General features: G+C 51.8%; 9 protein-coding genes across 9 annotated transcripts; 6 read left to right on the top strand and 3 right to left on the bottom strand.

The window, feature by feature from the left end:
• Positions 1-3,640: 3,640 nt before the first annotated feature.
• Positions 3,641-3,994, top strand: Z519_12349 (uncharacterized protein; the record flags this gene model as incomplete). The annotated part of the gene is made up of 1 exon (XM_016770055.1): positions 3,641-3,994. One exon carries the CDS (start codon positions 3,641-3,643, stop codon positions 3,992-3,994), a length of 354 nt encoding a protein of 117 aa, XP_016613721.1.
• A 525-nt stretch (positions 3,995-4,519) lies between these two features.
• On the bottom strand, positions 4,520-6,115 carry Z519_12348 (uncharacterized protein; the record flags this gene model as incomplete). The annotated part of the gene is made up of 1 exon (XM_016770054.1): positions 4,520-6,115. One exon carries the CDS (start codon positions 6,113-6,115, stop codon positions 4,520-4,522), a length of 1,596 nt encoding a protein of 531 aa, XP_016613720.1.
• A 779-nt stretch (positions 6,116-6,894) lies between these two features.
• Positions 6,895-9,304, top strand: Z519_12347 (uncharacterized protein; the record flags this gene model as incomplete). Its single annotated transcript, XM_016770053.1, has 9 exons — positions 6,895-6,967; positions 7,036-7,101; positions 7,151-7,176; positions 7,266-7,431; positions 7,492-7,595; positions 7,655-7,786; positions 7,837-7,981; positions 8,042-8,197; positions 8,268-9,304. The coding sequence occupies 9 exons, from the start codon at positions 6,895-6,897 to the stop codon at positions 9,302-9,304; spliced, it is 1,905 nt and encodes a 634-aa protein (XP_016613719.1).
• Positions 9,305-9,944: 640 nt separating this feature from the next.
• Z519_12346 (uncharacterized protein) lies at positions 9,945-10,526 on the bottom strand (the record flags this gene model as incomplete). Its single annotated transcript, XM_016770052.1, has 3 exons — positions 9,945-10,072; positions 10,146-10,217; positions 10,310-10,526. The coding sequence occupies 3 exons, from the start codon at positions 10,524-10,526 to the stop codon at positions 9,945-9,947; spliced, it is 417 nt and encodes a 138-aa protein (XP_016613718.1).
• Positions 10,527-12,263: 1,737 nt separating this feature from the next.
• Z519_12345 (uncharacterized protein) lies at positions 12,264-14,202 on the top strand (the record flags this gene model as incomplete). The annotated part of the gene is made up of 2 exons (XM_016770051.1): positions 12,264-12,867; positions 12,920-14,202. The coding sequence occupies 2 exons, from the start codon at positions 12,264-12,266 to the stop codon at positions 14,200-14,202; spliced, it is 1,887 nt and encodes a 628-aa protein (XP_016613717.1).
• Positions 14,203-15,105: 903 nt separating this feature from the next.
• On the top strand, positions 15,106-16,321 carry Z519_12344 (uncharacterized protein; the record flags this gene model as incomplete). The annotated part of the gene is made up of 3 exons (XM_016770050.1): positions 15,106-15,342; positions 15,424-15,905; positions 16,051-16,321. 3 exons carry the CDS (start codon positions 15,106-15,108, stop codon positions 16,319-16,321), a joined length of 990 nt encoding a protein of 329 aa, XP_016613716.1.
• A 686-nt stretch (positions 16,322-17,007) lies between these two features.
• On the bottom strand, positions 17,008-17,680 carry Z519_12343 (uncharacterized protein; the record flags this gene model as incomplete). The annotated part of the gene is made up of 3 exons (XM_016770049.1): positions 17,008-17,153; positions 17,289-17,357; positions 17,479-17,680. 3 exons carry the CDS (start codon positions 17,678-17,680, stop codon positions 17,008-17,010), a joined length of 417 nt encoding a protein of 138 aa, XP_016613715.1.
• A 4,515-nt stretch (positions 17,681-22,195) lies between these two features.
• Z519_12342 (uncharacterized protein) lies at positions 22,196-23,622 on the top strand (the record flags this gene model as incomplete). Its single annotated transcript, XM_016770048.1, has 2 exons — positions 22,196-22,828; positions 22,876-23,622. The coding sequence occupies 2 exons, from the start codon at positions 22,196-22,198 to the stop codon at positions 23,620-23,622; spliced, it is 1,380 nt and encodes a 459-aa protein (XP_016613714.1).
• Positions 23,623-24,173: 551 nt separating this feature from the next.
• Positions 24,174-25,491, top strand: Z519_12341 (uncharacterized protein; the record flags this gene model as incomplete). The annotated part of the gene is made up of 2 exons (XM_016770047.1): positions 24,174-24,407; positions 24,463-25,491. The coding sequence occupies 2 exons, from the start codon at positions 24,174-24,176 to the stop codon at positions 25,489-25,491; spliced, it is 1,263 nt and encodes a 420-aa protein (XP_016613713.1).
• Positions 25,492-26,001: the final 510 nt, after the last annotated feature.

Raw genomic sequence — 26,001 nt, 5'->3', positions numbered from 1 at the left:
ACTTCTCTTGTATGGAACTCGCATTTACTAAGTTTGATGAAAAGCCGTGATTTCCGGAGTCTTTCGAGCACTTATTTAACATGATCCTCGTGTTCCTTCTCTATTCTGCTAAAGATTAGGATATCGTCTATATATGTAATGTAGAAAACGTCTAGTAAGCCCTTTAGGGACTCGTCTACGTATGTCTAGAAGGTAGCTAGGGCATTCGTCAGCTCAAAAGGCATCACTAAGTACTCGAACTGCCCATATCTAGTGCGGAATGCTGTTTTCCACTGGTCCTCTGCCTTAATGGGGATCCTATGGTAAGTATCTCGTAGATTTAGCTTTGTAAAGAGTTTTGCTCCAATGCGCCGTGTCTCGTAGACTAAATGTGCCCTAATGCGGTAGCTACGTTTACCACATTGGTATCTATTTTTTTGTACCCTTTTCAGGGTAATCCCGTACTAGATGTCCTTCCTTGTGGCAATTATAGCACTTAGGAATAAACGAGGACGTTGATTTTTCTCCCTGCTTAGCTTTGGGCTCAGCTGATACGTTTAGCGAACTGAATGTATTTTTTCCCTTCCGATTCGGGTGGGAAGTTCTATTCCTACTTCCTATTATAGCCATCGATGTCTTTTACTTTAGGAGCTTATTTCTTTTCCCTAAAGCATTCTTCTTCTTAGCCTTACCCTTTTACTCATTCGCGAAACGTATCTCATGGCGATAGGCGGCCGTAAGGACAGTATCCCTATTAAGACGTACCTTCTGTGGCTCTACTATAACTACGTTACGAATATTAGGCTGTAGATCGTGAAGGAAACGTTATATCTTTTACTTAACTTCCGTAAGCCTTAATGTCTTTACCTCGGCCTCTACCTACTTTAGTTTATGTAAGTATTAACGAATACTCTATTCTTTTCATTGCTTTCTAAACTAAGTAGTATAAGTGGCCTTAAAAGTGCGAGTTTAAGGGTCTTTAATAGTGTCTCGAAGGAACGTAAGGAATTTCTTCTAACTAGCGGGTACGTTGCGTTATCTATAATATACCTAACGAGGCTCTCTATCTAGCTAGGTTGCCGCCGTTTAGATGGCTCGCTTAGCTACCTTAGGATTTATTAGGTCCTAGTGATAGGACTCGAAATATATCTCGATGCCTATAATAAACTCGGTTAAGATCTAGTAACTACCTCTATTAAAATGCTTCGGGGGGTCCGTCTTAAAGATTTTCGCGTAGCTAGCTAAATTATCTATGGTTAGTCGCTTATTATTCCCACCCGATTTAGGTGGGAGACTTCGAGAATATACTGTAGTCTCTTACATTAATCTCTGTTCTACACTAAGAGTACCTTCTCTCCGTAGGTAATGAATTCGGTCTATTTATTCTCGCCGTGTCCTTTCTCTTTTAAGCCTAGATAGTTCGGCCTGTAATTGTTCATCATTCATTTCTTCGAGGTCACTCACGTCCGTAGGCGTGAAAATGGGGTGTCGCGGGTCTACAGGGCCCGTAGTGGTCGCAGGGTCTTCATCGATAGTTCCCGACGAGACCTCGGGCGCCCTATTGTCTCGGGGCGATGGGGGGTTTATTCTCATCTAATTTAGGTGGGAACTTACTCTAGTAAGGATGGTTTTTAGGGGTCTCCCTAGAATCGTATGTAGCTACTACTAGCTCGATAGTGCCACTACGTAATAGATAAGCGTTGAGAATTATTAGGGACCTACGTAACGTAGTAGATATAAAGGAATTAGAGTAGCTAAATATCTTATTCTATTTACGTAGCCCTATTGACAACGACTCAACGCTTAAGAAAAAGGAAGAGTTCTCTCTCAGCCGATTTAGGTGAGAGGAGACTCTTATAGCTTCCCCTCTTTCTGTCACGTGAAAAGGGTAAGGCAGCGTTAACCGATAGCCTTGTGCCTCAACCGTCCTTTGCCTTATCCTTTCCTTTTCTTTCTATACCGTCCACCCGATTCGGGTGGAGGGCGTAGAGTACTTGGGGATAACGGTGGGTTCGTGACACTATGTCACAACATCGATTACGATAAAGAGGGACCGAACATCTACTTTAAGCGAGCGTATGCCTGGTGTACGTTATTTTAGGTGCCACGTGAAGGAAAAAATCATAGAGCATTGTTGCGAGCTGTCGTTAACTGGCAAGGCCAAATCAGCCAACTGGAAAAGGTAATCGTCGTCGCCCTACGGCGTATAGAGAATATTTTCGAGCTTAACGTCCGATGGACTAACCCTGGGAAGGTCAGATAATCTACTGCCTCGAGTAATTCACGCAACAGCCGCTCGAGGACGTTGGATTGAGTTTGTATTGTCGGAGATTTGTTGAGCAAATCGCTCAGGTTTCCGAATTTAAGTCTTAGGAAATTTCCGGTGATCCGGTTATTCAAACCTTCAGAACGTAAGTATTCGACAATGTTTTTCTGTACGCATTGTGGGCACGTAATATTGTAACCAATATATGAAGGAATTTCCATGGGAAATACCGGAGAGAAGTTTGGCCTCATGCTGTAATTAGGCTTCCTCTTTCGACATCGCAAAGCCAGCATTCGGCTGCGAGCGCGTTGTCTTAACCGCGATGAAGCGACCCGAATTCTGTTCGCGACTTTCATTACCTCACTGAATATTCCTGGACGGCATTAGTGCTGATTCGTGAAATCGGCTATTATACTAAGAAGAAAGGTCGATAGACCCATTCTCAACCCTTTGCCCCGAACGAGGATTTTATACCCGTACTTCCACCATTTGAGATTCTTACTTTATCTCTTATAATAGATCGTCCCACCCTTAACCCATCTTAAGTGAAAGATAAATTGGTCATTTTTTCTCGGCGCTAGCGCTGATTTTATAGTCCTACCCGGCCGCAAGACGACCTTACAGAAATACCCATCTATCCTGAAGGCATCTAGCTCTACTTTAGTGCTGAAGAGTCGGGACCGGTCCTGGAATATGATTTGAGGGGGCTCTAAATACTTCTCAAAAGAAAAGTAGACTTAGGAAATATTCGCGCCGAGCATCACAAGGTCAGTATTCTGTCCCACTTCGGTACTCATCTTTCTCTTTCGTATTAGGAGATTTCTTATACAAAGATAAAATGGTTCGTCGTCCGGGCGAAGGATCTCTCTGGCCCTGGGAGACTGCTCATCTGGACCAAGGTGAAAGATAGTCTGAGGATGAGGTGTCTGGCGAGGCATGATTCAACAGATTTAATAATAGAGATGAGGTAGTTACTTTGTCCAGAGGGAGGCAACCCAGTTGAAGGGGATTTTGGTGCAAGGAGAAAAAGTGAAAGTCTCCATTACACTCATATCTAGCCCTGACAGACAAAGAAGTTGTAGGTCACACAGAGATCCATTTGCCCCTTTATCTGAGTGCTGGACGGTGAACACCTCTAGAAGATTGCGTTGGAGGAGTGCTTATCGATGTTCAGTCTATGTACATGTAATATTAGTCAAAGGCTCGGTTAAAGTGATCAAGAGTGATGCTGTCGAGCCACGCACCTGCTACGGCGGAGCCTTAGAAACAGAGACGCAATATTCTACGGTGGAGTTTCTTCTGCGATCGAGAGTAGCGGCTGAACGAAGCACGCGATCTACTGGGTACATAATATCTCTCTTTTCTCTACGAATATCCGAATAACCAACGCATACCATGTCCGCAGCCCTCAAAACCGTCCCGGTCTACCTGCTCGCGTCCGTTGTCCTTCTCGGCTCCTTCTCCCGCCTCACGCACGGCGTGTATACGCCGACATGGTACGCGTTCCAGGAGTACCACTTGCCGGATGACGACTCGGTGGCCGCAACCGTGACGCCCGCTGTCGACGCCCTCGTGGGCTTGACGCTCCTCTTTGGGACGCGCGCGCTCAAGCTCCTCGCCGCGGGGGTCAGTCTGTTGTTCTTCACGGCCGGACTGGCCATGCAGGCCCAGGCGGGGAAACAATACAGAGCCGATGTGGCTCTGGTTGTGCTGGCGGCGGCGGCTGTTGCGAGGCTGCTTTCGCGATAGGGATCGGGGAAAAGGGAGGACTTTTCGAATGCAAGGCTACGGTGTGACAAGGGCGCGGATGGGGAGACATGTCAGATGTTGTCAAGTCGTGCGGGTTGTTTCTGTTCACCTCGGCAGTGTAATGGGAGGTTGGAGGTTCGACAGAGGGGGATTATATCCGGGCATGGGTTTGGGGGGAGGAGGCGGAGGTAAACACCACATGTGCAGGAATGCTCTTGATGGGAAAATACTATGGATGAACAACACCGGCATCGACTAATTCCCAAAGTACCAAAATGGCATCTCGTACGTAGATCAACTATGTAGGACCCCATGCTTCTGTGATCTGGATTGCCAGAAAACTGCCGATGACAAAGGGCGACCAACAGCATCCTGACCTACTACATAGTACGAATTACCTACCAAATGCTATATAGATGTAGCGGTTCTATAAAGCTGCAACTGGTCTGCTCGTCTACCGAATCCTGCAGTTTCTTGCAAAATCTATTCAATGATTTAGACACAGTACTCCCGAGTTGCATTCATTTAATCTTCGTCCTCATTTTCGTCATCGTCATCCTCGTCGACAGGTTCCACGATCAAGTTCGCGCCTTTGCCCACTCTCACGCCTATTGACCCTCCCTCCTCCAAATCAAACACTGTCCGGGGCATAGGCGAAACAAGTCGAAACCTGTATTCATGCTCATACCCCTCTGGCTCCTCCACATCATCTTCCAAGCTTTGTTTTTCTGATTCTCGGGACGTGACAACCTCATAACATTCCACAAAGGCATACAGTTCTTCCATCTCTGCATCCGCTCGAAACTTTCGGATGACCCGTTCTCCAGAAGGCAAGCGGATGCTCACCCGAATTGCGTCCTTGACATCCGTATCTGGTTCTCCCGGAAGCGACTGAGCACGCCATCTCTTCCACTGCTCCAAGTCCCTCTTCCTCTTCTCTGCCAATCTTGCTTGTTCCTGGGCCTCCATCTCTGCTTTCTTTGCGGCTTCTTCCTCTTCCCGTTTTCGCCGGGCCCTCTCGCGATCCTGCGCTAGTGACCTCTCGTACGCCGAATCCTGTTCCCTTCGTAAACTTTGGGTTGCCTGGCGTTCTGCTTGTTGTGCCCTCGCGGCAGCGAGCTGTGTTTGATGCGCCGTCATCGCTGTGGCAACTTTTGCAACCAATTCCGATGCTGACGTGGGTCCCACGGCGCGCATGATAACTGTCATTGCTCCCGACGGTGAGCCCGATCCTGGCTCCGAGCCCTGACATATGAGTGCTGCAAAGGGGAATTTGGTACACTGTAAACTGGTAGAGACTTGGTAGGCTTCTGAATCCCTCACATCACCACCCCAGAGTATCAATTCAGAACGATGCGAGTCGAGGAATAATTTGAACTGCGTAGAGAGGAGGGTTTCTCGGACCCAGCTGTGATTATCATCATGGCTAGGAGACAGGAGGATCACAAGCAGAAATTTTAGATCTTTTTTTGCCGTGTCGAGGGTCAAGTTAAACCCGGACTCTGTGAATGGGAGGAGGGGTGCAGACGACTCTCCATCATGACCCTCGGCGCCATACTCTTCACTGAATTCTCGAATGAATCTTCTTGCATTCTCAGCTGGCGGTAGAGCTCGCCTCTGAGTACGTGACTGCGACCGGGACTGATAGAGAAGGCGATGAAAGAGACGAGAGAGGAATGTGGGAACAAGGAACCCAAATGGTGACAGCACGGTCGTGAAAACTCTGTATAGAATGCTGACGGGGGTGAAGATTATGGAGAATAACGTCGAGGGACGATAGACTGGTTCGTTGACTGTGCCGCTCGTGTCAACTCGCGTCACTATGTCCTCGGGATTCGCCCGCGGTGTTCTGGAAGAGGATTGTGTTGCCGCCAGGAGAGATTCGTACTGCAGGTTTGTCGTTTGACGGGTGGAGGCAGTCGGTAACTGTGTTTGTGCTTCGGCGAGAGGATTGCTTGAAGGTTCCCCATCAAAGAAGCGGGCCACCGCGATCTGCACGTTCCATTCACATCGTTGCAGGAGAGGGATTGCGGCAATAGGGTCTTGATCAGTGACGGAGGTGTAGGTTTGTAGAGCTTCTTGCTGGGACGCGGACAGTTGGGCGATATCGGGAGCCGACATCTTTCGAATCGAGGTCGGGGGGGACGCAGGGATGCACTGGGAGGTTATCGCTTCGATCGAATAGACATGTCGACTTATGCTTATTCCTTTCTCTTGAAGTCGTCGCTTCACTATGGATCCTCTCCTTGGGCAAGTGGTGGAATCACTTCTGTGGTCAACCACAACGGCTGTAAAGGGACGGGGGCGAACGAGGCTAGGTTTTACCAACCAAAGGCTGAGGATCGTGCGCAGCTGGTTTGATTTGTGCGGTAAATGGAACAGAGAGCACGCGAACCGCGGAGTGGAAAGGTGGATGTGCGCACCTCGTAATCCGCTGGTGGCACCGTCAGACCCCGTGCAGCCCTGTGCTGCCTCGACGATCCCGCCGACCTCATCCCTCCGTCTCCCACCCTCGTATCTCTTAACTCTCTGCGAGAGAATCAGCTGCTCGACAGACGACATTCCGGACAGAGCGCGGCTGCGCTGAAAGGACCCCTGGACTCGCCCTTTTCCCATTTCACTGCATTTCCTACCTGGCGACTGCGCCACCATCTTCGTTTGTCTACTGATTCTTATTTTGGATATCTTGGTCGTCATGTTCATTCCCCTCGCTAGCACCCCGACCATCACAGGAACAGCCCCGGACATCTAGCCTGCCAATCGAACTCGAGTCAAAACCGTCGTCCGTCTCCGCCCTCATCCTTTGCTACTCCAGGAAATGCTTCGATCCTGAGCGAAACCCGGAGACATACCTCTAAGGCTGATGGAGCAGCATGCTCAGCCTCCCTCAGTAACCGATTATGGCCGCAGTGATCAAGAATAATGCAGAAGATACAAAGCAGGCACTTTTGTCCCCCAGACCCAAAGGCCGGGGTATGTTGACCGTTATTTTGAGGCGCGTGAAGGGGGGGACATGGAGTGCTGATCCCACGTTCGGGCAGAAAATGCAAAGGAGACTCTGTGTCGCAACGTCACCATCTACGGGAAATGCCGATATGAAGACAAAGGTATTCTGGCCAGATGGGTGTGGCACATGCAACTGACTCGCTGCGTTAGGATGTACCTTCAACCATTCCCACTCTGTAGAAAAGCCTGCTTCTGATGGGGGACAAAATGACAGGTACGGTGGAACCATCTTGCCCGTTCTGGGATCAAGGTATCGTTCGCTGAGACCCGAGGAAGCAGTCGGTCCAAAAAGACGCTCAACGTCGACTCGCCCAGTTTCACGCCTTCTTCCCTATCTCCTAATGGCGCAATCGCCATCAAGAAATCAACAACTGGCATATCTCCGAAGGCGGCAAGTGCTGCGCCGTTCACGCCAAAGGCTATCATCTCCAGTGAGCAGATGTCCAGTATCTCAGAATCAGATGACACCGGTGCCTTACAACTCGTGCCAGGATCGTCGAACGCTACTCCTCTCCGACAGGATGCTAAAACACCGGAGTGGGCTTTGCCTGACGTCCAAGAGTTTGTTCCCAGACGAGTCCAAGAACCTTCGCTGGTGAGTGTGTCAAACAGAGCAGGATTGTTTCCGTCCGATGCTCATAGATATTTTTCCAGACAAGTGAAAGCGAGGTTTCTATACCTCATACTTATGAAACGTTTCAGTCAAGCCATGCACCAAATCCATATCTCGACCATAGTATCAATGGCGCCGCTTTCTACCAAAATACTCCCACGTTTCAACAGCCAGTAAGCGGCTCTTAACGGAGGTGGTGACAGTGGTGCTGATTCCTGGCCAGGTCCAATACCACCAATATGCGCCGATTGGGCAATATAACGCGGCTCTCACGCCATACCAACGTACAGTGCATGACCTTTTTATCTCCAACGATCTTCGAGAGGAAATTCAAAAGAAATCCGCAGCAGCTCTTCAAATATTACCCAGTAGGCATCCATCCAAGCCCTCTTTCAAATATGGGGTGCTGAACTGATATCGCTCCTCAGATTCACAACTACCGAACCACATTGAGAATTATCACTCTCTTGTTCCCCTCGACACAGCCCACAAAAGTTCAACCATATTCGGAGGTTATACTTCCTGGGTATATAAAGCCCAATCAAGCGCCAACGGGCACTTCTTCGCCCTGCGAAGGATTGAAGGTATGACCTCGAACTCTCCTACTTCTCCCATATTTGCTGTCTTTTCAAGAGCTGACCCTTTCATGTTCAGGTTTTCGTCTAACAAACGAGCATGCAATCCGCGCCGGCCAAGCCTGGAAGAATATCATAAGTGCTAATGTCGTCCGGATTGTCGACGTCTTCACAAACCGAAGCTTTGGCGACTCGTCCCTCTTCGTCGCCACGGAATACCATCCCCTCTCCAAAACCCTTGTGGAACACCATCACCTTGGACATTCATACAACCCTCGACCCGCTCGCAAAGACCAAGCCACTGAGCCCGCGCTCTGGAGTTACGTTGTACAAATCGCCTCGGCACTGAAAACCATTCATAACTCCGGCCTGGCCGCTCGGGTCCTCGACCCGAGTAAAATTCTCGTCACGGGAAAGAACCGCATTCGCCTAAACGGCTGCGCCATCCTCGACGTGGTGCAATATGACGCCAACACCCACACGCCTCTCGGCCAAGTCCAACGACAAGATCTCGTCAACTTCGCCCTTGTCATCCTCGCCGTTGGCTCAGGAACACTTGATGCGGGCCAAAACTTTGCCCGCAACATGGATACGTTCAAGCGCTTTTTCAAGCCCGAGCTCCAAAACGCCGTGGTGTGGTTATATTCTGCAATGCAGAACTCGGAGAAAACCATAGACGGATTCGTCACGCTGATCTCCAACCAAATGATCACCGCCTTTAATGCCGCCCTCCACGCAGATGACGCACTATATTCTGAGTTAGCCCGCGAGGTCGAAAATGCGCGCCTCGTCCGCCTCATGGCGAAATTAAATTTCATCAACGAACGACCTGAACATAATCATGACCAAGCCTGGAGCGAAAACGGGGAACGCTATTTCCTCAAGTTATTCCGTGACTATGTCTTTCATCAGGTCGATGCGCAGAATCGGCCCGTTGTGGATCTGGGACATGTTTTGACGTGCCTGAACAAATTAGATGCAGGAACAGAGGAGAAGATCACGCTGGTGAGTAGGGACGAACAGAGCGTGTTTGTGGTGAGTTACCGCGAGTTGAAAAAGGGGATGGAGAGCGCATTTCAGGATTTGGTTGGAAAGAGAGGAGGGCCTTTGAGGTAGGTGGAAGGCTAAAAAAAAAAAAAGAAAAGAAAAGTGGAATAGATGGTCTCTCACAGGTCGAAGGAAGTAATAAAGGAAAGTGGGGGTGCCATGAGTGATAAATACATCTCTCGGACAATCACGGATCTGCCAATATGGACTGAAAGGCGATCTGTGACAAGAAGGAAGTGACAGGAGGGACACTCATTGCAGAACATGTGGTGGAACTTGATATGGAAGGGAACGATTACGATCTTGGAAGAAAACGGCCAGAGAGGAGCGAGGTAGGAGCGAGACATCCGAAACCATAAAAAAAATCGTAATCTCCGTTTGTAACTCGGCTGTTTGATCTCGATGGATTTCTTTCACTCCTTTTGATGAAATCCATCATTGAAATTGGTCGGGGGATGGCCTTAACCCTGTCCAGATGTGCAATTTGCTCGAGCGCAAAGGACGCACTTGTCTGGTGTTAGGAATGTTTCGCACATGATGTTCCCTTGTCGACCAATAAGCGCAGCAGGTGGTGTACGGTTCTTGACTGGCGACGCAGGCTGGACACCAAGTCTCTGATGTGAAGTATAGCAAGGCTGATATGTGACTTGGGAGTTCGATTTTGAGTTGGAGCTCCGGCATTGTTGCTCGCACGGAGCGGTTCCAACCATTACTCCGGCGGTTGCTGGAAAGGATTCTCGATCTCTTCACTCCCATCGACCGGGGATATCAGAACGAGCAAGGTGCCGCGCGCGACGACCAGGCCCAGCGGTCGGGTTGTCTCGTTGCCTTCATCATCTAGCCTCATCGTCAGCGTCTCCCCGAATGTCTTCGCACCAGCGGTGTGAGCTGGCTTGGGGACCGAAGTCACCTCTCATAGTTTCCTTGACGTCATCCAACACCAAATTCATCAATTGATCGTAACCTTTGAGCGTGCCAGCAACTGGAGGAAGGACAGCTGTGTTAGTAAAGGGAAAAAGTCTTTGCTTTTCGTGTCTGCCCAAGTCAACGACTTCGACACCCACGGGGACATACTTTCTCTTCCGCCATTAAACTTGACACTGATCTGCTTCTCGACGTATTTGGACAAGTCCAGGATGTTCTCCTTCTTGGGCTTTTCGTGCGGTTGATTGGACTGATGTGAAGAGGCGGCAGCACCACCACCTCGACCGCCTTCTCCGGCCCTACCTCTTCCACCTCCTCTTCCGCTGCCTCCCCGGCCGCCTCCACGAAAATGACCTCGCTCGGACATTTTCTTCCCACGAGTGAAGGGTGTTTTTGTTGACGGAGGGTGGGAGTACAAATGTCTTCAGTAAGAGGTGGTCCTTCGCAGTAAAGGCGGAAGAACTCCCAAGCCCGTAAAGAGGCTAGTGTGCGAATGGACTGTGGGTGGTGAGAAGTGATTTTTTTTGGAACCAGTTAAAATCCAGCAGGCTAAGCAGGGTTGCGTTCCTAGGTACCCCGTAGAGTTTGGTAATACAGCTTTCTTGGGCGGTTGGAGAGGGACAATCGGTGATTTGGAAGTCGCAAAGCCGAAGCTTGGCCAGGTCTAGGAAAATGGTGGAGTGATGTGTAGGAAGCTGGCGGTCAAAGGCGGCAAGGGCCAAAGGAGACAGAGGGGGGAGGCTGAAGGAACAAACGTGGTGACGTTGAATGGTGCACTACAAGTTCCGCCGAAGCGTCTGAGAGAGGATTGTTGTGGAATGGTGATCATTGGGCGGAGCGGATCTCACCTTAGTCACCTCCACCTTTAGCCTGCACCACTCATAGTAGCCCTGAGTCCTCCCCCCGTAAGTGCCCCGAGCACACCTCTCTTGTACCACCGAGGGATCTTCCCGCCCACTGATCCTTTCTGGTTGAACCCCGCGCACCAACTAGAATCTGCCTACCTAGGAGCCTAGGTAGCTAGTTGACAGCCGGCGGCACATCCCCCCTCCAAAACCACATTCTCCCCCTTCCCCTCTCTCAGTCTTTTTCATTCCAGAGAGGAGGGCCAGGCAGGTCAGGGCCAGGCAGTGCAGCGCAGCCATCTCTGATTCCATCGGGACGACTGCTGGTCATCTCCGTCCGAGCCCGGGTGACCACTCCAGTCCCTATGGGCGTCCGCGTGTCCATTCCCCCAGCAGCCATAGCTGTGAGAGGTAAGTGGCAGATTCTGTTCTCCCCTTTACCTCCAGTTTACCCAGGCTCTCAGTTTTCCTGCCGCTTGAAGAGGGGGTCGATGGGCGATAAGCCCCGCGTGCGCTCGTTGACTCATGGTCGACCAAGGAAGGCGGCGCTGGCGGCTGATGGGCTGGGGAGCCCTTCACGGGTCCTCAAGCCCTCTGGAACTTGGTTGGTTGCCACAACCCTGCTCCGTACCTCCCCTACCTAGCGAGCAGCAGACCCCAAACCCGCCCTTCTCCTTGGCCGCTGTCTTTACCGTCTCGCCGTTTCCACCTGGGACTTTGGATGCCTTTCCCTCCCTCTCATTTCATTTCCTCTCGCACACACATAACTTCGCTTTCTTCTTCTGCTCGCTCATAGCAGTTCGCTGTTCTCTGTAAATTATTTCGCCCTCTCGGTCATACCCTTTACCCGTTCCGCCCCGTCGGATCTTTAGGGTTCCCACTTCCACTTCATTCTCCTCCAGACCCAGACCCTACCCACGTGCCACAGCTTTCCCTCCCTTGACTGCTTCCACCCTTTTCCTCCTCCCACCTCCTCTCCCCTCTCTTTCGTACTTTCTTCCCTCTAACCTCGTTGACCGCGACTGCGATTTTCTCTTCCGCTCACGGCGCTGCAGCTTCAAGAATAGCTTTGCCCGCCTTGGGCCAACTATTCGAAGCTGATGCTGCAACCCCTCCCACGCACCTCCGCCCGCGCCCTTCTCGACTTCGCCCTTCCGAGAGCACCTTAGCTAAGCACGCGCAGCCCGAGCGCACGCAAAGCGACTCGGGCGCCCTCCCACCTCTATGCTAAATCGATCCAGCAACAGCCTCCTGCCACAATGAGCTCTGAGCAATCATCTTCTCTAAAGCGACCGCGCTCCCCGACCGAGCCTCAACCCCTCCCAGCAGCAAAGATCCCCCGGACTGCCACAAACCACCTGCAGATCAACTACCTGGTCCGGCAACACAAGGACACTATCCCCCTTGTCACGGTCAATGACAAGCTTCCGGAAATAGCTCGCCTGCTGGGGGAATATGATGGGGTTATACAACGCCATGAGAGCATGGCAGGCAACTTGGGAGCTTGTCCGGTCGGCCCCATCCTCGTTAAGCGGTTCGAAAAAATGTTTGATGGGCCTCCAAAGATACTCAAGTCTCATGCAAAAGATGCTCATGTGAGCTGGTTGGACGTGGTCGAGTTTGCTCAGAACAACCCCAAACAGTTCAACCTAGAAAGAACTCGCAACGGAGTGCGGGTCTGTCAGTTCTACACCAAGCAGTGTCGGGTCGAGATCTCGGAGGAGGATTTCGTCCTCATCGCCAGTGGGATGCCACAGAAACTTATCCCACCGCAGCCCATTGTTGAAGACGAAGAAAAGGAACTGGGTGTTATGGATCTGTTAGACCGCAATCTCGGCCAGGTCATTCAGCTTGCAGACCAAGGTACGTCGGTAGTTTATTGTACTTCATGGCTGTTGAAGCTAATCTGGACCAGTATCTGGCCGAGCGCGACAATTGATCCACAAGATGAAAGGTCGGCGCACAGCAATCTTGAGCAGACGTGAGCAGGAGGCCGAGGCACAGCGACACGCCGTGAGAACCGAAGCTCCTCCCTTTTCGCCCGGAGACGCGAACGGCGCGAGCAGCATCCGCGCAGTAAGGAGCGTTGAGGCCTCTCAATCACCGCCGGTCGGGTTTAGGGCAGTCAATTTGAGACAATCTACTTCCGCGGAAACAGACCTTCGGCGTCCATCTTCCACCAACGACGTTCCACGGAGTACTATCGACGACTCTTGTGGCTCGTCAATTGGGGGAAACGTCACCATCATCAATGGCAAGTCGATCAAAGATGCTTCTCCATCAGAGCGAGCCGAATTGATGAGGAATTTCTTGACCCCAAGCGAACGGGAAGCTGGTTTGACTGAAGAAACCATTCGGCGTTCGTCGCTGGGAGGTAGCACCGCTCGAACACAGGCGATGCAAGCCGCGTCCGCAGAAAAGCAGCGCTCCCGTTCGATTGAACTGGGAGCGGGCAGTGCGTCGACAGTGGCCATACCGAATACCCCGGCGTCTCTAATGCCTCACATGAAGCCCGCTACGTTGGATAGAGATGACGGTGGGCCGTTCAAGGCGGAGATGGTGCGAAGAATGGATAACATGTGGAAGGGCGACCGGGTGATTCCTCCCTGCGATCGATGTCGCAGGCTGCACATGGACTGCCTCAAGAACCTCACCGCGTGCATGGGCTGTACCAAGAAGCATGCCAAATGTTCGTGGAAGGAGGTCAAGGCAGATGAGTTGGAGATGACAGCACCTGAATCAACTTCGCCCGACAGGAACGCAACACGAGGCGCATCGGCCAGGGAAAGCGCCCCACCCCTGTCGGCTGGATCCACGATGGAGATGAATCGCCAGGCGGAGGAAATGCAAAGATCCGCGAGCATTGCCCGAGCCTCTCTAGATCTGGCAAGTGAGAAGTCTCTGACTTTGAAGGACGACGGGTCACAGGGGACGCGGGCAGACACGACCACAAAGACTGAGACGATCCCATCGAGCACATTGACGGGACGATTTGATGTTCGGCCGCCGCCGTTGGTTCAGCAATTGCAAGACGCTGCAGACGAACGAGCACGGGCCGGGCCAAGTTCTTATGCCCCGGTGTTTTCGCCAAGAGAAGAGGAGCATGCCGACGGCCATGACGACGACGACGAAGGCGATCGATTAGAGGCACTGGCAGTACAGGTCTACCGAAGCGCATCTCAAAGTGGACATCGCTAGGACTAGGTTTTCCTTCCTGCAGGGAGAAGCAAAGAGCGAGAGCTAAAGGAGTTTCAAAGCATCATGGACGGCGTTCGGTTCAAAGCAGGTCAAAATATGGTTGTGGGAAGAAAACTTGGGCAGATTGGCAGCATTGTTGGCACGGCCGTCCTGGGTCGATCTGGTCAAGACAATAGGGAACATGCTGCAGATTGAACAGATTGATTCAGCATGGAACCTTGGTTGTATTGTTCAATAGACCCTCTTGATGTATTTTTGATTCTTTTTGAGACGGACCCGGGGGGGGGAGGGGCGCAAGAAAAGTGACGGAATAGATTCCACAGCTGGCCGGCTGCTGTACGATGACATTGAATGGTATGTACGATGGGACTTTGTCATCCATTAACAGACAGACCCGGCGAGACACGGCGTCGAAGAGCATTTTTGTACAAAAGCGGCCCCTCGATTGTGGGGATTTTTCCCTTTGCCGATGCGTTCCATATTTTTATCGTGAGTGGGTGAGTGGGAGCGTTGTAGTGAGCTGTGCCGGATACACGCTGCTCCACCATCATCGGTCTCGCCATCGACTCTGGCGGGAATATCTCCTGACCCATCCCCAGGTAAGCCAAATGGCTTGCTTATACCGGGGAGGATCCTTTTCAGAGGCCTGTCATTGACCAGTTTTCTTTTGGTTCCTGAAACTTGCGCTGTTACTTACCTTGTAGCCCTTCGGATAACTCCCCCATCAGCAATTACCCCACGGTACCGGGGGTTTGGGAAAACCCAAGGACAAGCAGGATATTCTTCATTGTTATTTCACTGGTATTCTTTTCCGGTCTGTCGGGTCTTTTTTTTCCGCCTTCTCTCTCGTCTGGGCTCTCCTCTGTCTAGCCTGTCCTTTTCTTCTCGAGGAACACCACAGCAATGGACCCCTCACAAGTCAAGATCCCGCCTTTGATGGACCTGACCATTGAAAACATCACCGACAATGTCAACCTGATCAACGCGGCCAACCCGGATCCGCGCTTCAAGTACATTCTCGAACGGCTTGTGGTGCACCTGCATGACTTTGCGAGGGAGACGAGATTGAGCACGCAGGAGTGGATGGCGGGGATCCAGTTCCTTACCAAGACGGGTCACATTTGTAGCGATGTGAGGCAGGTATGTTGCACCATTGACTCGAGCGCGCAAAAGGGCCCGGAGAGATCTGTTTTTTAGCTGATGCGGGCCCGGCTGGTTTAGGAATTCATCCTCCTCTCCGACATCCTCGGGCTCTCCCTCCTCGTCGACAGCATCGACCACCCCAAACCAAAGGGGTCCACAGAAGGCACCGTCCTCGGACCCTTCCACACACACGAGGCCGAGACCATGGAGCACGGCAGCGTCATGTCGCACGACGCCAACGGCGAGCCGCTGCTCGTGCTGTGCACCGTCAAAGACGTGCTGGGGAACCCCATCGAGGGCGTCAAGATCGACATCTGGGAGACGGATTCGTCGGGGAAATACGACGTCCAACACCCCGACAGGGACGGCCCGGATGGGCGCTGTATCATGAAGAGTGACGCCCAGGGCGTGTTCTGGTTCAACGCGATCGTGCCGGTGCCGTATCCGATCCCGCACGATGGCCCTGTGGGCCAGCTATTGATGAAGCTGGGTCGACATCCCATGAGGCCGGCGCATATGCATTTCATGTTTGAGAAGGAAGGGTTTGACCACTTGATAACGTGAGTGCCAGGCGGACAGAACCCCCCGCTCTCCCTTTTGCCAACTCTCCTCTGGTCAACAGCCCCTATTCTCCCACCCTCGACCGCCCACACACGAATGGTCTGTCCGCTTACTTACCGTTGTGTCCTTTTCCTCATCAAATAGGGCGCTGTACCTGAAAAACGACCCGTACGAGACCTCGGACGCGGTCTTTGGCGTGAAGAACTCGCTCATCGTCGACCTGTCCAAGTGCAACGCCGAGATCGCCCAGAAGTACGGTGTCAAGGAAGGCACGGCGCTGCTGACGTACGACTTTGTGCTGGTCACGGACAAGGAGAGCGCGGATCTGAGGGCGATGAACTCCAAGCGCGCGCTCGAGAAGCTGGGCCGCCGGGTCAAGATTGTGCAGGGACTGCCTGTTCCGGATGTTGATTAAACCAACTTCCCTAGCTCGCTGGGGAGAAGCGGCGAAGAGCGTTAGTTGAGTCTTTTCCGGCGTGAGCGAGGGAGAACTAACGAAAAGGGAGAGAGAAGAGAATGGGTTCAAGCGCAGCAAAGTAGAACAGCGGATCCCAGAGGGATGTGGCGGTGGTGGCAGAGACGACCCTTGAACCAGCCATGCATGGGGGTGGTCGAGGGAGGCACCGACACGGCACAGCGACCGACATGGCTGTGCTTTGGTATGCGACATATGGTATTGATTAGCAGGTTGTGTTGCGTTATGTTATATTGTATGCATTTATGCACATAGGCATCGATCGCAGAGATATATGTTGACAAAAAGTACTACAACGAAGAAAGAAAAAGAAAAGGAAAAGGAAAACGTAAAAGGAACCAGGGGGCAATAGCCATACCATAACATACCATGGCATGGCATGCCAGACCTGTTTATTTGACTAATCCTGACGGTCTATCTGCCTCCACAGGGACTCATGGCCTCAGTATTCCTGGCGGATGGGGGCGGAAGGGAGAAAGGGGAGTGAGAGGTTGGCCATCCGTGTTCATCTTTCAATTTCGTAAATATATGTATATATAGGTTTGATCGCTCAACGACATGTGGGCTAACCAGCCCACCAACCAACTAAGCCATGCAGTGACAGCCCTCCTTGATACTTCCGTCTTCTACGAAGGAGGCACCTCGGGGAAACTGGCCTCGCCGGTCTGAGGGAGCCACGAGGCGCGGTCCTTGTCGTAGATCTCGGCGGCGGGCTTCCCCCATTTGTCGGATCCCTTCAGCAGGCCCGTTCGGATGACGATTGTGTTCTCACCTAGCGACGTGCGCGTCAGAAATGAAATCCCCCAAAAGACATGGGATGGACACATAGGTAGGCAGACAGTGGGATGGCCGGGCGAGCCCGGTCCAGACAAGACATGACATGACAAGCGGTGAATGTGTGACTTACCCATGACGTGCTGGTGGTGATACGGCGAGGACGCGCAGTTGGGGCACATGAAACAATCAACAGAATTGCCTGTTGATGTGAGGGTTAGCGATAATAGATCCAGAAGCACTGGGAATCCTTCAAGCCTTCGTCCCACCCCAACTGTCCAAACCGGCCGGTGGCCTTTGGGAACCAGGGAAAAACAACGTACCAGAATCTCCCTTGTAGGAGTAGACCTTGAGATCCCCCTTGGTCAGGTGGAAGTTGGACTTTGGGATGATCTGGTTCAGGGTGAACTCGCCGCCGCCCATCAACTTGCAGGCGCCGCAGTGGCAGAGGATGTGCTTCTCTTCGGGGATCTCGACGGTCCATTCGGTGGCGCCGCAGTGGCAGACTCCCTTGTATTCAGGCATGGTTGGTTGGGACGGATGTGGATCGAGGGTGCGAGTTGTGGGAACTTCTGAAGAGATGGAGGCGCTGATGATGCTGATCTTGTGCTTTTGGTTTGAAATGATGGACGAGGGGGAGATGAAACGTCAACGGCCCGTCACCTCTTATATTTACATCTTGACAGCGTCCAAGTTCAAAAATGAGGTCAAGATAGGGTGCTTTTGGAATAGGGACCGAGTATTTGGAATGCTCTGGCGAGTGGAGGGCCCACTGCGAGTCCCCTGCTGCATTTGGCTATTGCACTCGACCCGCCGATTGATCCTTGCCTCCTCCTTGCTCCTCTGTACACGTCAGAAATGGAGGGGCACGGGAAGTGGTGACTGATGCCGCCCGCATACGAAGAGCAATTGAGACGTTGATCACTTTCCCCCGCGGCCGTTGGCAGTTCGAAACGTCTCCGAGGGAGCGACTTTCAGTCTCTTCTTCAACCCGACTGGGCATTTGCTGTAGCTCAGCCAGCAGACTCCAACAGCCATCGACAGATAGGGGCCGGTAGCATCGTCGACCTCAAGGCTCGTTCCAGCATGTCTTCAACTTCCCACTGCGGATTGAGCCAGATCGTTAATAGATGCATCGTCGTTGCTAGCAGTTCCCATTCTTTCCGCGACTTGCTTACCATGCATAACTATAGCGAGTAAATAGGAGCTCGTTGGCTGTTCTCCTCGGATGCCATTGCTCCTTCTGCTGATAAGCTCCTCCGAGCGAGTCTGTGCAACAAGCGTGCCCATGGCGGAGCTGGGGTGGCTGTCTCTGTATTCCCAACAAAGGCTGTTGGCGGACGTCATGCGAGAATTTTTGGCCTGCCGGAAATCAGGATGAAGGTGATGAGCCTAGACCTTCTAGAAAAACGGCCCCTGGAAGTACCGGGTACCTAGAGAGAGGGGCTTTCGGAGCTTCGAAACGAAATGATTTGGAATGGGGAATGGGTAATAGTTAGCTGACACCGGGACACCAGCGCTTACCTGGCTCGCTGGCTGGCGAGGCTAGGGGAACGGGCATCGCCAAAGAATTGTGTCTGACGACAAGATATTCCCTTGTCCCTCATGCATGTCCAAGATGTCTCGCGTTCTGTCGTGTCATTCCCACGTCAGACGCCGCTTTTTCCATTCCTCCATTCAAGCTGGCGCAGGTATTTTAAATAGTCTCGATATTGTTCCCTTCTCCCCGTCTGTCGGCCTTCATCGATTCCCCGAGCCCTGGAACTTCCGTCCCGCTTCTCCACCAGAAAAAAAAAGGGGATTTCTCGAGGCTCTCGGGGACGAGAAATGAATTGTCATTATTGTGGGTGGGTGAGAGCGAAAGTAGGCCAAAGAGAAGGACTCTGTGTTTTATATCACTGAAAAGCCCCCGGACCAAATGTTCTTTCTTCTGATTACTATTCCTTTGCAAGAAAATGTTGGCCTACCAGTTTGGGGAGTAGTTCCTCAGCCACTCACAATCGATCTTCCCAATGTCGGACCTGACTGGTCGTCAAGTCGTACTGATGCCGGGTTACTGGGTACTCTGACGGTGCCTTGATCTGTGCCAAGAGAGGTATTTGGTTCCATGTTGAGCCGCATCGATCCACCCTCCTTCGCAACGAGGTATATCGACCAATGATTCTGACCAAGCTGTGCCCTCTGGAGCTCCTGGAACCATCAGGTGGGCAAAGACGCAGCTCCGTGGTTTCTGCCATTTTGCAATGCTTTAATGTAGGAGCAGTAATGGTGAAGGTTGTGGCCGTGGTACAAAGGTGTTTGAGAAAAGGAATAGAACACTGGATTGTTACATAATTTGGTGCGACACCCGAAGATGGCGAGATATTCCCAATCATGGGCAACGGCCATGTCAATTTCCAAGTCCAGCAAAAATCTTTTCCACCATGGCATAACGGTTGATGTTGCAATAATTAGTCCGAGGACGAGGCTCTCTTCCGAATCCTAGGCTGACCAAGGTGACCTCCATCGCACATTTCGATCTTCAGCGCTGGCAGAACATCCTTGGCCGCGACATGTTCCTTTTTCCAGCTCTATATTATCACCTTGCCGCCAGTCAGAGTTTGCATGTCTGGGTGTCTTTGTTCCTTCAGCAAATCCATGACTCTCTTCGTATTGCCACTTATCTTCTTCTTGGGCTGGATGCCCCGATTCGTAAGGCCAGTGCTCGACTATGTCTGGAGACAGCCTGGATCTGTAAAGGAGACAGTTTTCGGGACGGAGATCTGAGCGAATCACGCCCTTACTGTGGAGGTGCTGAATAGCTTCGTTCAGCTGGATGCACCATTTCTTCTGAGTTGCGAGGCATATTGAACCATTATTTCGGTCGACTTAGTCCCGCAATTGCCGTGGTCCGCCTCGACAACCAGTAGACCTTGAAGGAGCAGACGATTCGAAACCCTCGATATCTCGGAGTAATTACGATTGAATGTTGCTCCCTTTGGATGGATATGAACATACTTCACTATCCGCAGATGGTCTCACAACCTCTCGAGTATTTTTTTCATCGACCACAAGCTTGTATGATTCCCGCTTTAATTATGTTTGGATGAAGTGATTTAAGGATCATTCCATCTTCGACTTGATATAGGGGTGCGGTTTAACCAACCTTATTTTTTCCACCGGAACTATATCCATAGTATCATGAATGTGGCGATTCAGTGTCAGAAAAAGAAGGAATTCGCCCAAATCGCCGAGTGACAGCTTTGCGTCTTGCATCTGAGAGACATGAGATGGCGGATCAGAGTACCGGTAATGAGGATCAAAAGCTAGAAACCGTAGATTTGAAACATCTATCTCTATAACCGAGGATAAAGGAAAACCGTTCTTTGGCAACTGAGCATTTTAGGTCGCCTATTGACGCTTTCATACCCATATATTGAATGAGGTCGCCAGCCGCACAAGGAAGGGTCCTAGTCCAGGACGTAGTGGCTCAGCAAAATACACCGGAAGAACATGAGTGAGGATTGAACATATTTGAGGCGACGCTGGAGCAGACCGAAGGGTCAGGGAGAACATCTGAGCAACAGAACAAATTCTTGCCTATTGGCATCGAGATGGTCTGAATCGAAGACATTAGATTTTTTCCACCCATCGGGTTTTCTTCACCATCTTGTAGCCAGTGTAAAGTCCTGTCTCCCTTGGAATCAGCGCGTCGTCGCCATTTCTGGGGGCTACCGTAGAGCAGCTTGGTATGGTACCATGAAGACTTGCTCTTGGATCATCCTGGACTGTTCCGAAACCGTCGTAGTGGCGAACATCTCGACAAGGCAGCAGTCATGAGGGATTTGCGAGCGATAAGTGAGATCATCAGCTCACCTTGAAGGCCTCGGAAGTTGCGCATTCCCATACAGGAATCACACGCCAAGGGGTGTCTCACCAGGACTTCCGCTGATGTAGAGTGATCCCCAGCTTCCTTGAAAACAGATGCTGTGTATCGGAATTCATATAACCTCGGCGCTAAGTCAAATCCATGGTCAGAAATCCACATAGGACGCCTCGGCAACATAAAGTTCCATCAGAAAAAACGTTACCTGGTGAGATCTGTAGCAAACATGGCAAGTAGTTCCAGGACTCGCAGGAGAGGGTCTCTTCAATAACAGGCATGAATGGGAAGACTGCCTTTTGAGTTTCATCGTGCTGATATGATACAGCCTGGGGGCATTGAGTCCCTCCATCCGGTTCAGGGTAAAGAAAGGTCATTCCACATGCACCTAGCCACCCTAAACCATTGTAATCAATTACGTAACTCAAGGTCCTGTGAATCTCAGCTAAAGTGGGAGCACCAAATTATACCTAACTTATGCGGATTCATAGCCTTGTCTCTCGTCCGGGCTCCTTCAGATATTGCATGTATGTGCAGCACCCGAAGCTGTTGTAGCCGATATAACCGCGACCACTGCTCTGCTGAAAGATCAACAAGGTGGTCGCCGAAAGCACAGAGCTCGAAAGGTTGCTACAGCAGCGCATTTTCCCTTTTTGGGTTACGGAAGGTCCAAGGCTCCCCGTAGCCCGTGTTTGCTACTGTGTCGAGGGGCCACACCAAGCAAGATCGAGCCAAAACACCTGGACATGCTGACGAACGTTCCCTGCTCAATAGACTCCATGGTCGGTAGATTACAATTTGGCGTAACCGAGAGAGGCAGCACAGTGTATCCCGACCGTCGTCAGCATATTGTTAAGTCCGTTGGAAGACCTTTTGCGATTGCCCCGGGCGTAACGGGGGACTCCAGTAATGTTCCTTTGCCATGGCCGCCTAGATCATCACATTTTGTAAGCTGACGAAGAGCCAGAGTTACCAACTTGGATACCAGATTCGGCAGATGTCCTGTAAACGAGGGTGAAGGCGTTGGCTGCAGTAGGACATAAATTGTGGGCACCTACCTTCGAATTGAATGGAAATGGGAATTTCGCAAACTTCGGGCACTTTTGGTTGAACTCCCCTTCCCAGTGGCAAGGCCGCATTGACAGAAGCTGGGCTGCAGTCTGAACGATTTGCATACCATGGGTTCCCTGAAGGAATTACATCCTTTAGTTGCAGACCTCCTCAAGCGGCCTGATCTTGAGGTTCTCACCGCGTCATCCACGGACTGGGCCGACATCCGTGCCAGCTACCTCATCGACAACCCAGCAAAGCCTCTTGCCATCGCCCGACCGAGGGACGCCTCAGAGGTGTCGATTTTTGTGCATGCCGCACGCAGTCATGGAGTAAAGATCAGCGTCAGGGGTGGAGGCCACGATGTCTTCGGACGCAGCATTGGAGACGGATGTCTAGTGATCGACATGCGGCGCGTGAAGACGATCAAGATTGCTCAAGATCGTCAGACGGCCACCATCGGAGGTGGAGTTCTGATCGGAGACGTTATCGAGACGTTGACCTCTCAAAAGTTCACCACCCCATTTGGATATATGCCAACCATTGGGTATGCTGGGTGGGCCATGATGGGTGGATACGGCTGGTTGGCGTCAAGGTTTGGTTTGGGAGTGGACCAAATTCTGAGAGCTCGTGTGGTGACCTGGCAAGGCGACATTATCGAAGCGGATGATGAACTGCTGAAAGGTATCCGAGGAGCTGGTGGTAATTTCGGCATTGTGGTGGAGCTGGGGATTAAGATTTATCCTCTCGAAAAGGCAAGTGTCATAGTTTCTTTGTTGAGGAAGTTCAATCCTGACAGTGTGCAAAGTTCCTGGCGGGTACCATCTTGTTCCACACATCAAAGATACGGGCGACTGTCCGCAAATACTTCTCCGGTTACAACGCCATGGCCAAATCTCCCTATGGAGGAGTATCGCCCTTCTGGTACCCTAAACGGGACATGTCAGGGTGGATGTTCGCAGTCAACTTTGCTTGGAGTTCTCCAGACACGGAAGCTGGGAGGCAGTATCTGGAGCAACTAGCCGCGTTGGCGGACGGGGCGGATACATCGATGGTGAGGGAGATGACCCCGACCGAACTGATTAATCTCATTGTGTCGTGGACCCCAGGCAGAGTGTATGGGCGGGAGGCATGCAACGCCGTGAGTTTTGCAAAAATCACGGAGCGGACAGCCGATGTGGTGGGAGATTTCCTGTCGAAAAAACCTGTGGACTCGGCCAATGTGGTGTTGATCCATGAAATGCGAGGCTCTTCGGCGGAGCCAGACCCGGGATCTTGCTTTGGAGCGCGCCTCGCTCACTCTGTGATGGAAATAGTTGGCATCACGATCGATCCGGCCAATGTCGAAGCGTCCACCCAGCGGTATCGGGAGTTGTATGAGGCATTGCAAGGCACGGGCGACGCGCTGGGAGTCTCGTATGCGTCGCTGACGCAGACTCGGGACACGGAGATCAGCCGGTTGTTTGGCGAGGACCATCAATTCGTGATGGACTTGAAAAACAAATGGGATCCAGAAGGGCTGTTCGACAACACTGAACCAAGGCTGCGGGCTTGAGCATTGAAATGGGGGAGAACGGGCAAGGTGAGAGCAATGACATAGCTCGATAGGTACCGAGGGTCCTATGTCTCGTCATTTGAAGGACCGTCATTTAAAAGTGCGTCATTTGAAGGCTTGGCACAGATGACATCACCACCACCAACCTTCCAAGTTCCCCGTCCTGCCGGCGGAGCAATTGATCTGCGTAGAGGCAGACCTAACCCTGTGGAATTGATCCAAGTGACTTGACCAGCAGCCACTTACAAGGTACACCTAGACGCGCCATTCTCCATGTCGTTTGCCAGATCTCTTTGATATGTGTGTTCTGTGCACTATTGTTTTTTGATCCTCCCCTCTTGTCGGTCAGTTCACGTCTGTGCCCCTCGTGTCATTGTCAGCTCTTCCTGACAATTGCTCTTCTCGTCTTATCACAAGACCACAGGATAAGTCCCTCAGCCGCTGCCCACTTTCATTTCAGTACTTAGGGATTTCGCCTCGATTGCGAGCAAAGTTACGACTGTCTTTCCTTCCTGTCCGATATCTCCCTCATCCCGCCAATACCGACCATCATGGCGGCTACATCCTACTCCACCGACCCGACGCTCTACCTCTATACCTCCCTCACAGCCGGATCCTCTCACATCATTACCGCGACTTCAAGGCTGGAAACCATCCTCAAGGCCAACAAGATCCCCTTTCGAGCACTAGATTGTGCAACGGATGAGAAGGCCCGTATGCTATGGGGCAGGAGATCCAAGGGAAGAAAGCTGCCGGGCCTGGTCAAATATGGAGAAATTATCGGCGTATGTTGTAGTCGGCCCGATTCTGACACCCATAACCGCTAATCAATATCTTCAGGATCTCGAGCAAATCGAGGAGTGGAATGAGTATGGCGAGCTCAAAGAGCAAATTGCTGCAACTCAGGATTTTGGCGGCCTGGCCACCACCACGAATCTGGCTCCACAAGTTCCGGCAACGAGTGCTTCTTCATCCGGCCCTCCCTCTCGCGCCTCGTCCGAAACCCGCCACATATCTATTGCGGAACCGACAGAGAAGGAAAAGCATACTGCAGCCGGAGATGCAAAGCCAGCTTTATCACAGAAGTCGGCCGAATCTCACATGAACATGGCCATTCGGCAGTTGGGCGCGGAAGCCGCAGCCAAAGCAACCCAAAAGAAAGGCGCTACTGCCCAGCCTGCCAAAGCCGCAGCAGTTCCCACCAAGGGACAGAGCACTACAGACCAAGTGCCCACGGCCACAGCTGAAAGATTGAGCACGGAGGCGGCGGCGGAGTCGGCCGACACGGCCAAGGAGGTCACGGCCGCCAAAACGCCAGCTCAACTTGCCTCGGAGGGCGCAGCAAGAACATCTGTCGACAAAATCGCCGAGTCAAGAGATAAACTGATTGCAGGCGGCGGAGAAGAGGCGGCGTCGTCAAAAGAAGAACAAATTCTCGAAATACGACGATCGAGTAGCATCACAAAGTCGAAGTCGAGGCTAAGTGACGTTACACCAATAGAAGAGAGCGATAAGGTTCTAGCAGAGCAGCCAGACACATCGACTGCATCACAGTCTTCGATCGCGGTGCCCAAGAATGAAATCAATGTCGGATCTTCTACAAGTTTACCCCAGCAGGCAGCGCCACGCAGGCAGCATCGCGGGAGTGACATTGGTGAAGCGACACCGGAGGAGATTAGAGCGCTGGAAAAGAAGTTGAGTATTCCAGAGGAGGACGATGACGGGGATGATGCTGTTGAGATGGTGGAAAGCAAAGCCACCGACGTGTCGAGCTCCGACAAAGGCGGGAACGAGGCAGCAGAAGGAATGGAGCCACAAAAAACAGAGCCGAAGGACGCGGACAAGGCTGGGGTCAGCGTGGGTGACTGACTTGACAGAGTCGAGCTCATCGCTACCAGCCCAAGGGCCTGATTTCCAGCGCTGTCATGGCGGTGATTGTCATCCAGTCCTGGACTCAAATGGGCACGACACGGCACGGTCGGGGAGAGGGGGCTATCTAGTGTTCCAGAGCAAAGGCAGCGCGGCGCAGCAGAGCAGGTGCACGGAACACCGAGGTTGTCTGGTATTTGCTTTCGATTTCGACCTTCGATGCGTGCGAGCATGCATGTAAATGCCAGGCCATTCACTGTCGAAGTTCCTGAACATCCGAGATTCCCTTCTCGCCTCCCTACCTATATAACTCTCTGTATATGGAGCATAGGCATGTCCTGCTCCGTGTCTCCCCTGCCGAGCCTTAATCTCCCGACCCCGACCCTGTCAGTCCCGCGAATACGTATGTACCGTGACAAGAGCTTGAAGGTCGGAAGGATTAAGCCAGGGGAGTAAGTAGGCAGTATGTAAGTCATGTTGCATTTGGGTCTGGGCGTGCGACACTGTGTG

This window comes from Cladophialophora bantiana (assembly GCF_000835475.1).
Source record: "Cladophialophora bantiana CBS 173.52 unplaced genomic scaffold supercont1.28, whole genome shotgun sequence".
Taxonomy (NCBI): Eukaryota; Fungi; Ascomycota; class Eurotiomycetes; order Chaetothyriales; family Herpotrichiellaceae; genus Cladophialophora; species Cladophialophora bantiana.
The sequence above is the reverse complement of the archived record's forward strand: the minus strand, read 5'-3'. Positions and strand labels throughout refer to the sequence as shown.